The sequence below is a fragment of the Pristiophorus japonicus genome, chromosome 1 (genome assembly GCF_044704955.1).
Source record: "Pristiophorus japonicus isolate sPriJap1 chromosome 1, sPriJap1.hap1, whole genome shotgun sequence".
Lineage (NCBI taxonomy): Eukaryota > Metazoa > Chordata > Chondrichthyes > Pristiophoridae > Pristiophorus > Pristiophorus japonicus.
The window spans coordinates 234,182,388-234,194,400 of record NC_091977.1 but is presented as its reverse complement, the minus strand read 5'-3'; the positions used below and the strand labels follow the sequence as shown (position 1 = coordinate 234,194,400).

The 12,013-nt window shown below is 42.3% G+C and overlaps 1 protein-coding gene across 3 annotated transcripts in view; it reads left to right on the top strand.

Annotated features, from left to right (window-relative positions):
- Nucleotides 1–12,013, top strand: part of inip (ints3 and nabp interacting protein) — a 57,943-nt gene that overhangs the window by 43,108 nt on the left and 2,822 nt on the right. For all 3 annotated transcript variants that reach the window (XM_070888319.1, XM_070888314.1, XM_070888306.1), the window contains 2 exons: nucleotides 6,674–6,776; nucleotides 8,519–8,609. In XM_070888319.1, the coding sequence (XP_070744420.1) occupies nucleotides 6,674–6,776; nucleotides 8,519–8,609 (194 nt within the window). The remainder of the gene's footprint in view (nucleotides 1–6,673; nucleotides 6,777–8,518; nucleotides 8,610–12,013) is intronic.

Here is a 12,013-nt window from a genome sequence, read left to right as displayed (position 1 = left end):
GCTAGATTTTGACACAGACGACCGCACAATTCTGCTCCAACATATCTCCATCATTGTCCAGCTGGATGGGATTGCTTTCACCTAGTTTAATTCCTATCTTTCCAGACTGCCAGTGCATTGCTGGTGTCCGAGTGGTGTGTCCTCTGCCCGTGGAACTGCTGCTCAACTGATCTAGGGGCACGTGGACACAGCTGGATTAGAACTGTTGCAAAATATAACGTACTTTTTAAAATACGATCGTTATCTAGAATCAAAAAATCAGTAGATTGTATTTATTAACACGATTGGGGTGTTTTATTTCCAAGACCAGTATTTGGATAAACAAAAATCCAATAAATGTGTATGAGGCAATTACGCTCGATATTTAAGTTGCACCATAGACATACACAAAACATTGATATCATTTTTCGGGTAGTGTGTGAGTGGTTCAGTAGCTGTAAGGCAACAGCTTTGGACTGTAATTATGGTGTTACAGTTTAAATGATTGTCTCAACAGACATTTGCTCTTGACCACCTTCCATGTGACAGCTTCTTTCTGTGTTGCCTAGATCATCTGTGGAAGTGGATTGAGGAAATAAGGCTGCAGAGGGCCTACCTTTCACATTGTTTACGAGGGGCTCTCGGCAGATTAATTGATATCCATTGAATTCTCCTTGGACCATGCCAATTAAGGCTTGTATGAATAGAAGTGTGCAGAAGAGAAAATGTTTTAAATATTCTACCACCCCAACCCCCACAATCTCTGATTGTTTAGCTAGTTAAGGCAGTGAGTAACTGAGCTATACAAACAAGAAAGCTCCTATGTTCAGTCCAGAAACTATGCTGGTTTAGATGGTTTCAAGCAGGAACGTAGTAAGAGTGCGACAAGTGAGCTTGTGCCCTGGTTTGGGGTTCCCACGCTTGACTGCTGTCCAACAGCCCCAGTTGGAAGTGTGCATCTGTGGATTTTTGGTGAAGATGGAATCTGCTTTAGTTGTGATGAGCTCTGTGATCACATAGCCTGGTGACATTCATAATTTTAGGCTCGTGCATCTAAAATGACCACTTGGGCAAGATACTGGAGGATAACTGGCACCTGTGGAATTAGCCCAGCGACAACAGGAGAAAAATAACTGGGGGAGGAGTGTATATCATTTTTGTACGTCTGATGAAACGCAGACATCTTTTTTCAATTTTGAACTAACTAAGTGCATGAGTATTGTAATTCTCTACTTGGTGAGTTTTAAAATTTCAGGAAATCCATAAGCAGAGGGAGGCCAGACGATTTCTAGAGGTAGAGATAAAAGGAAATCAGTGGCTAAATTATGCGATGCCTCCACTAAATAACTGGTTACAATGTAGTATTGGCTAATAATACTTTGAGCAGGCTGCCTTTTGCCTGGGGGTAGTAGTGGAGCCAAAACATCAGAAGAAGGATTTTTTTTAAATACATGTAGTATGTCATCAAATTATTGCACTCAATTATATAACACTGTCCTTGTATTGGGAAGTTTTTAGGCTGACATAATCTTTTGAGGGGCTACCCAAAAAGTATCTTAGCTGTAGATAAGCTTGTATTGCGAATCAATTTCTGCAGGGGTTGCAGAAACTTTTACATTGCTTGTTTTTTTTTAAACTCCCTCCAGTTTTCCCCCTATTTTACAGCAAACTATTTGACCATGGGGTGACATTGCAAAGTTGCTTGATCCTGACCTCATCCGATGTCCACACGTGCAAACTGTCCCACAGAGGTTATTAGATACTGATGACAAGTGGGAATCCCAACAGATACACAACCTCCCTCAGTCCAAGGCACTGAGGGCAATTGCAGCACTCTGATTGCCAGTCCCGGCTGAGACCAACTAACTTATGCTAGACAGGGTATCAAATTTAGGGCTTTCCTGGTCTGGGTGGTTCAGCTATTGCCTCTCTTTATGAACTAGGGTCTTGGGCTAGTAGGAACTGTGGCAAAGTGATTACTAATTTGTTTTTATAGTTTCTTTCTCCAGTTGTAGTACCTGCTCAGACATTTGGGTTAGTTGTGCATTTCTAACTTCTTCTCAAAATAGACCTTATAAACCTTTACTGATCCAGCAAAATATAAGAATAAAGCAGTGAATTTTTTTTTTAATTTCAAAGTTTCCTCTGACTCGTACATAAGTGAATTAATGGAGGATAATTGCAGGAACTGAACCATACACATAAAAGTATTATGACTTTGAAGGATCTATTTGAACCTATTTATCCCAGGCGTAGTACAACCAGAATCACTCAGTTTAATGATTTTTCTTTAAACATTGAAATGTTTTCATCCTTTTGAAATGACTCCAATGAATTCTCATCCTACTTCCACAACATCATATATTCTTCTTTGTAATGTACAGTAGTAGTATTTTCTTTTAAGAATGAAGGAAACCTAGAAAGGGTAACAGCGTTTCAAAAGGTTTGTGCATTTAGTTCTCATCCGTAAGCAAGCAGGGTCTGTCCTGCCAGCAAGCTAATTCTTTTTATTAAAGCTAATAATTATTATTTAACTGAAATTGCAATGACACATTTTGGGGAAAAAATGAAATTGAATATGCAAAACTTAATGTATTTGGAGGATGTGGACTCTACATCTGCTTTGGTATGATTTTTTTTCAACAATCAAGGAGGGGTGGGAAAAAGAGAGGAATGCTGAATTTGCTTTGTGAGAATTTTCAGAGTTTACTTTTATTTGTTCTGTTCGCCCCCCCCCACCCCATTTTCTTTCTTTCTGTGTCGTAACCATTGGCTGAGAGAAAAGACTCACCACTTAATCCTAGGCATCTGCTAATGGTGCTTTTGAACCTGCCACTAAAACTCAAAAGTAACTTGGGGTGTCAGCCTTGTTTACTGTGTTTCTACTGCTGGGCAAACTGCCTGGTCTCTTGTCTCCCTCCACTTTCTCAACTTGGCCAAGATTAAGAAATTGCAGGTGTGAATCCACACTGTGCCAATCCAGCACACCAACATGGAAGTGTCAACAATCAATCAACATAGAAACATAGAAATTAGGTGCAGGAGCAGGCCATTCGGCCCTTCGAGCCTGCACCACCATTCAATAAGATCATGGCTGATCATTCAACCTCAGTACCCCTTTCCTGCTTTCTCTCCATACCCCTTGGTCCCTTTGGCCGTAAGGGCCACATCTAACTCCCTTTTGAATATATCTAACGAACTGGCCTCAACAACTTTCTGCAGTAGAGAATTCCACAGATTAACCACTCTCTGAGTGAAGCAGTTTCTCCTCATCTCGGTCCTAAATGGCTTACCTCTTATTCTTGGACTGTGACCCCTGGTTCTGGAACTCCCCAGCAATGGGAACATTCTTCCTGCCTCTAACCTATCCAATCCCGTCAAAATTTAATATGTTTCTATGAGATCCCCTCTCATTCTTCTAAACTCCAGTGGATACAAACCCAGTTGATCCAGTCCCGCCTCATATGTCAGTCCTGCCATCCTGGGAATCAATCTGGTGAACTTTCGCTGTACTCCCTCAATAGCAAGAACGTCCTTCCTCAGATTAGGAGACCAAAACTGAACACACTATTCCAGCTGTGGCCTCACCAAGATTCTGTACAACTGCAGTAAGACCTCCCTGCTCCTATATTCAAATCCTCTAGCTATGAAGGCCAACATACCATTTGCCGCATTCACCGCCTGCTGTACCTGTATGCCAAACTTCAATGACTGATGTACCATGACACCCAGGTCTCGTTGTACCTCCCCTTTTCCTAACCTGTCAGCATTCAGATAATAATCTGCCTTCCTGTTTTTGCCCCCAAAATGAATAACCTCACATTTATCCACATTATTCTGCATCTGCCATGCATTTGCCCACTCACCTAACCTGTCCAAGTCACCCTGCAGCCTCTTAGCATCCTCCTCACAGCTCACACCACCACCCAGTTTAGTGTCATCTGCAAACTTGGAGATATTACATTCAATTCCTTCATCTAGATCATTGATGTATATTGTAAATAGCTGGGGTCCCAGCACTGAACCCTGCGACACCCTGCCATTCTGAAAAGGATCCGTTTATTCCGACTCTCTGCTTTCTGTCTGCCAACCAGTTCTATATCCAAGTCAGTACATTACCCCCAATACCATGTGCTTTAATTTTGCATACTAATCTCTTGTGTGGGACCTTGTCAAAAGCCTTTTGAAAGTCCAAATACACCACATCCACTGGTTCTCCCTTATCCACTCTACTAGTTACATCGTCAAAAAATTCTCGGAGATTTGTCAAGCATGATTTCCCTTTCATAAATCCTTGCTGACTAGGACCGATCCTGCCACTGCTTTCCAAATGCGCTGCTATTTCATCTTTAATAATTGATTCCAACATTTTTCCCACCAGCTATGTCAGACTAACTAGTCTATAATTCCCTGTTTTCTCTCTCCCTCCTTTTTTAAAAAGTGGTGTTACATTAGCTACCCTCCAGTCCAAAGGAACTGATCCAGAGTCAATAGAATGTTGGAAAATGATCACCAATGCATCCGCTATTTCTAGGGCCACTTCCTTAAGTACTCTGAGATGCAACCTTTCAGGCCCTGGGGATTTAATCAGCCTTCAATCCCATCAATTTCCCTAACACAATTTCCTGACTAATAAGGATCTCCTTCAGTTCCTCCTTTTCGCTAGACCCTCGGTCCCCTAGTATTTCTGGAAGGTTATTTGTCTCTTCCTTCGTGAAGACAGAATCAAAGTATTTGTTCAATTTGTCTGCCATTTCTTTGTTCCCCATTATAAATTCACCTGATTCTGACTGCAAAGGACCCACGTTGGTCTTCACTAATCTTTTTCTCTTCACATATCTAAAGAAGCTTTTCCAGTCAGTTTTTATGTTCCCTGCAAGCTTCCTCTCATACTCTATTTTCCTCCTAATTAAACTCTTTGTCCTCCCCTGCTGAATTCTAAATTTCTCCCAGTCCTCAGGTTTGCTGCTTTTTCTGGCCAATTTATATGCCTCTTCCTTGGATTTAACACTATCCCTAATTTCCCTTGTTAGCCATGGTTGAGCTACCTTCCCCGTTTTATTTTTACTCCAGACAGGGATATACAATTGTTGAAGTTCATCCATGTAATCTATAAATGTCTGCCATTGCCTATCCACTGTTAACCCTTTAAGTATCATTTGCCAGTCTATCCTAGCCAATTCACGTCTCATACCATCAAAGTTACCTTTCCTTAAGTTCAGGACCCTAGTCTCTGAATTAACACTGTCACTCTCCATCTTAATAAAGAATTCTACCATATTATGGTCACTCTTCCCCAGGGGGCCTCGCACAATAAGATTGCTATTAGTCCTCCCTCACTACACAACATCCAGTCTAGGATGGCCAGCTCTCTAGTTGGTACCTCGACATACTGGTCTAGAAAGCCATCCCTAATACACTCCAGGAAATCCTCCTCCACCGCATTGCTACCAGCTTGGTTAGCCCAATCTATATGTGGATTAAAGTCTCCCATGATAACTGCTGTACCTTTATTGCATGCATCCCTAATTTCCTGTTTGATGCCATCCCCAACCTCAGTACTACTGTTTGGTGGTCTGTACACAACTCCCACTAGCATTTTCTGCCCTTTGGTATTCCGCAGCTCTACCCATACAGATTCCACATCATCCAAGCTAATGTCCTTTCTTACTATTGCGTTAATTTCCTCTTTAACCAGCAATGATACCCCACCTCCTTTTCCTTTCTGTCTATCCTTCCTGAATATTGAATACCCCTGGATGTTGAGTTCCCAGCCTTGGTCACCCTGGTCGCCATGTCTCCGTAATCCCACTTATAATCGTTAATAGCTGCCTGCGCAGTTAATTCATCCACCTTATTACGAATACTCCTCGCATTGAGGCACAGAGCCTTCAGGCTTGTCTTTTTAGCACTCTTTGTCCCTTTAGAATTTTGCTGTAACGTGGCCCTTATTGATTTTTTGCCTTGGTTTCTCTGCCCTCCACTTTTACCATTCTCCTTTCTATCTTTTGCTTCTGCCCCCATTTTATTTCCTTCCGTCTCCCTGCATAGGTTCCCATCCCCCTGCCATATTAGCTTAACCCCGCCCCAACAGCACTAGCAAACACTCCCCCTCGGACATTGGTTCCGGTCCTGCCCAGGTGGAGAACGTCCGGTTTGTACTGGTCCCACCTTCCCCAGAACCAGTTCCAATGTCCCAGGAATTTGAATCCCTCCCTCTTGCACCACTCCTCAAGCCACGTATTCATCTGAGCTATCCTGCGATTCCTACTCTGACTAGCACGTGGCACTGGTAGCAATCCTGAGATTACTACCTTTGAGGTCCTACTTTTTAATTTAACTCCTAGCTCCCTGATTGCAATGTAAAATCCTGCTTAGTCTGTGCTGCAGTATTTGAAGTACAATGTGAATCTTTTATTCCAGGCCTCACCTTTCAATCCTTATTGCAGGGTACGTAAGTACTGAAACTTCGCTTACAATTCAGACTAAGGAAAACCACATATTTGGCTTTCCTGTTGTCCATCTTTCCTTCAAAACTGGCTTCAAGTTAAGCTAATTTTAAAACTGCAGGGTGAATTATGTGAAGCCAGGAATTTTCCTGCTTAATCAGATACCTGTGGTGTAGGGAGAGTCCTGACCCATGTTTTGACTTGGATATTTGCACTCTCAAATTTCATCGGTTTTTTTTTTGAAGAATTGCAGAACAAAAACCGTGCTGCTATCCTGGCAGAGCTCAAACAAGAGAAGAAAAAGTTGATAATGCAGAATCAGTCATCTATGAACAATCCTGGAGCCAGGTATAGTGCACCAGATCTTTCATACAAGTTCTATTGGATGAATGTGCAAGGGAGTTGGAAAATGTGTAACGTCACTAATATATTTCAAAGTGAGCTGACTGCTGAATTTGATATGGCTGAGAAGCGATGGTTAGCTCACTTTGTAAAACTTTCTCGGTAATATGCTCAAGTGCTCATGCTATACAGGTTGGACCTCCCTTATCCGGGACCACCCCTCGTCCGGCATGATTCCGGCAGCCGGAGGCGCACGCGAAGAACGTGGCCGACCTCCACCCCGACTTTGGGGCCGTGCTGACACGGCCTGCTGGGGGCCACGCCAACAATTCCTTCGCGGCCCGCTGGCATTTCGGGCCCACCCGGGATGCTGACCTCTTTCCCCTCACCGACCTCGGGCCGCCTCTCTTTTCCCCCCCCTCCCCCTTTGGGCCACTGACCTCCCCTCATCCGGCAAAATCCCCTATTCGGCACATTTCAGGTCCCAAGGGTGCTGGATAAGGGAGGGTCAACCTGTATCAGAAATTTCCACCTTTTCAATCTCCAGTTGTATTAGTAAACACTGTGTAAGGTTTTAGAATGATTTCAATCTGTTTTGTGGGGAGCAGGTGGAAGAGTAAGTGGAGGCAAAGTTAGTGCCTAAAGGGAGTGGATATGCCTTTCAATATTAAAATGATTTTAAAAAAAAATGTAATAGTGGATATTAAGTGAATGTCTCTTGGGTACCAGATGTTTAGTGATACAGTACTGTAGCTCATTCATCACAAAAACTGGCGTCCCGTGAGAGTCTAGATCATATTCCACAAATACACATGCATAATACATGGTTAAAAGAATTCTGACTTCCATCCGCCAGATGTATGTTAATATAATCTCAGCACTTAATCTAGTGAAATCTGGCCCTGAAAACTTCTCGGTTGTGTAATTCCAGCAATTTTTGTTTTTGTAATTAAACTGTGTTTTAAGGGAATAACAGTTTGGGGATAATTCAGAGTCTACAATTTACAGGAAAACATAATATTACTACAGTTCAAATAGCTTAATTCAACCGTAGGACCTGTGCTGCTGGTAAGGCCCATGAATATTGGTGAAAATAGATTTAAACTGGCTCTCCAAATCTAACTGTTCATGTTATCGTGTAACAGTAATTGTTGATGTAATTTGAGGTTCTGAGTGTTACTTGGCTTAGTCCACTCCAATTAATATGTTATCCTGTGTTTATCTATAATGTAAAAAGTAAATGCTAATTCTAGTCTTAACCTTTTTTCTGAGCATTTAAACAATGTGAGGCATAGCACTACCACTGATTCTATTATCACCACCAGCAATACAGTAATACTCATTCACTGGAACACTTAAAATCTCGCTGTGAGGAATATTGTGCTAACATCTGTCAAATTTATTTTCAAGTTTATTGTACAGCATAAAATGGATAAATTTGAACAAATATGTACTCAATAGAGCACTTATTCTGTGGAAATTCATGAGATGAATTCAGATTATGGTTGATCGTACCTTCACCATTGTTTTATCTACAGCGTATGTACAAATATAGTGATCAGTGAATTGAAGCATGTAGTGTCTCCATGACTTTGGTATAAGGAGGTTTGAGTTCTTGGCCATAACTGTATTTTGATCAGATTTAATTTACAGTAGGTATTTTGGTGCTCCTTCAACATATACCAATTATGTGTAAAGTGTATGAGGGATACTTGGATAACTGAAAGGTTTGCATTGCTTCCTCGCAGTATTCCTTTATCAAGACCTGCTTTTGCTAAAGATTTCCGTGACCACGCTGAGCAACAGCATATAGCAGCACAACAGAAAGCGGCCTTGCAGGTAGTTTTTAACAAAGATTTTCTTAACTGTGCTCATGATTTGAGAATAATATTCCCTCCTTTGTTTGTCTGATCATTAGCAAAACGTTAGGCTGGGAATTGACGTTTTGCTCCATTGTGAACCTACACATTTACATTCAAGCTATTGCAATATCTCCATATCTTAATTTTCTCAAGTACACATATTGTTACGGTGCAAGTATGTTCCCTTAAAGAAAAAGGTTGGGACTAACAAATCTAGAACCCCCTGGACCTCGGGCATACAGGGTAGGATAAAGAAAAAAAGGGACGCTTATAACAGATATAGAGGACAGAAACTCTAGAGTAGTATAGAAAATGTAGGGGTACATTTTCCTAAAAACGAAATTAGGAAAGCAAAGAGAGAGCATGAAAGTATGTTGACAAGTAAAATCAAGGAAAACCTAAAGATATTTTCTAAATACATTAAGAGCAAGAGAATAAAGAAAGAAAGAGTAGGACCTATAAGAGACCATAAAGGTAATCTGCGTGTGGAGGCAGAAGACATGAGTATGATTCTTAATGAATACTTTGCGTCTGTTTTTTAAAAAGTGAGGGTTGATGCAGACATTGCAATCAGGGAGGAGGAGTGTAAAATATTAGATGAAATAAACATAATGAGAGAGGAAGTATTAAGGGGTTTAACAGCTTCGAAAGTGGATAAATCCCCAGACCAGGTTGAAATGTATCCCAGGCTGTTAAGAGAAGCAAAATAGGAAATAGGAGAGGATCTGACCATCATTTTCCAATCCTCTCTGGCTACAGGTGTGGTACCGGAGGAATGCTAACGTTGTATCTTTGTTTAAAAAGGGAGATAGAGATAGACCGAGTAATTACAGGCCAGTGGGCCTAACCTCATTGGTGGGGAAATTATTGGAAAAAATTCTGAGGGACAGGATAAATCTTCATTTAGAAAGACACAGATTAATCAAGGACAGTCAGCATGGATTTGTTAAGGGAATGTCATGTCTGACTAACTTGATTGAATTTTTTGAGGAGGTAACAAGGAGGGCCGATGTAGTGTATATGAGTTTTAGCAAGGCTTTTGATAAGGTCCCACATGGCAGACTGGTCACGAAAGTAAAAGCCCATGGGATCCAGGGCAAAGTGGCAAGTTGGATCTAAAATTGGCTCTGTGGCAGGAAGCAAAGGGTAATGGTTGATGGATGTTTTTGTGACTGGAAAGCGTTTTCCACTGGGGTTCTGCAGAGCTCAGTACTAGGTCCCTTGCTTATTGTGGTATATATCAATGATTTAGACTTGAATGTCAGAAGTTTGCAGATGATATTAAAATTGGCTGTGTGGTTGATAGTGAGGAGGAAAGCTGCGGACTGCAAGAAGATATCAATCAACTGATCAGATGGGCAGAACAGTGGCAAATGGAATTCAATCCAGAGAAGTATGAGGTAATGCATTTGGGGAGGGCCAACAATGAAAGAGAATACACATTACATGGTAGGACACTTGGAAGTGTAGAGGAACAAAGGGACCTTGGAGTGCAGGTCCACAGATCCTAAATGTGGCAGGCCAAGTAGATAAGGTGGTTAAGAAGGCATACAAAATACTTGCCTTTATTAGCTGAGGCATAGATGCAAGAGCGGGGAGGTTATGCTTGAACTGTGTAAAACACAGGTTAGGCCACAGCTAGAGAGTGTACTGCGTGCTGTTCTGGTCACCGCATTACAGGAAAGATGTGATTGCACCAGAGAGGGTACAGAGGAAATTTACGAGGATGTTGTCTGGACTGGAGAATTTTAGCTATGAGGAAAGATTGGATAGGCTGGAGTTGTTTTCTTTGGAACAGAGGAGGCTTGGGGGTGACCTGATTGAGGTGTATACAATTATGAGGGGTCTAGTTAGAGTAGCTAGGAAGGAACAATTTCTCTTAGCAGAGGGGTCAACAATCAGGGGGCATAGATTTAAAGTAATTGGATTAAAGTAAAAGGATTTGAGGGAAAATTTCTTCACCCAGAGGGTGATAGGGGTCTGGAACTCACTGCCTGAAAGGGTGGTAGAGGCAGAAGCCCTCACCACATTTAAAAAGTACTTGGAAATTCTTTGGTTTGTAAAGAAGGCAGATCTTACAGCATTCTGAAATACAGTGGTCTCAATTCAGTGAAAATAATGCTAATTAAAGAACGGAAAAGGTATTGGTCGAAGACTAAGCGTTAGTGACTGTCCTACATCAAAAATAGGCTTGCAAGGCTATGAATACACTATGCAGGCCCAGAATGCAATTACTACCGACTATTACAGCCACGTTCATAAGAGTATAAATTATTATGCTAAGAATGTGATTTCCTGCAGCTATGGTGCCCTCTGTCAAGAGGTGTGGCGCCCTGTCTGGATATAAAGTTCGCTATATCAGGGCTTCAGTATGCCAATTGTCCGCTCTACGATGCTCCATGTCATTATGTGCGACATGTACTGACGCTCTGGCTCAGTGCGGGGATTGCGTAGGGGGTCATAAGCCAGATGGCGAGCCCGTACCCTTTGTCGCCGAGCAACCAGCTGTACCTTTCTGGCAGCTCCTGAAACATGGTATATATAATACTCTCGCGTAGGATGAAAGCATGATAGATGCTACCTGGGTATTTGGCATCCACTGCCATAATCCGATGTAGATCGTCGCAGTCGAGCTGCACATTTAGGGAATGGAACACTTTCCTGTTCCGATAAACTTCGGAGTCGTCCAAAGGTGCTCTGAAGGTGATGTGGGTACAGTCGATCGTACCCTGTACCTTTTGGGAAGCCAGCATTTCTGGAGAACTCCACAGCCCAGTCTCACATTGCCTGCGTGGTTATAGGGAAATTGATGAACTGGTCCCTTTTGGCATACAGTGCAACAGTCACCTGTCGAATGCAGCAATGTGTGGCGTGCTGCGAGATGCAGCACATGTCCCCAGTTGCTGCTTGAAATGAGCCAGAAGCATAGAAGGCAAGTGCTGCAGTGACCTTCACTTCCACAGGTAGGGCAGTCCTCCTGCCACTTCTTGGCTGTATGTCTGACCTGACTAGCTGGCAGATCTCGGTGATGACCTCCTTTCTAAATCCCAGCCTGCGAATGCAGTCTGTCTCACTCGGGTGTCGGTATGAGCGCCTGTCCCTGTAGATTCAATCAGGGTATGGCCTCCTCCCCATTAATACCGAGCGATCTGGTTTGTACAACGACAGCATCATCCTCGCATCCATATGCCATGCATGTAAGCCATTCTTACAACATGAGACATAGTAAAATGTGCACCTATAATTCTTCTTCTTAACTTAGTTATTCTTGTTATTGTGAAACTTACTGAAGCACAGAGCACACACACCTTTGCTGGGTAATGCCCAGAAGGGGCCACACCCTGGTCTGCGCGCATGTGCAACACTAAGCTCTGTCTCTAT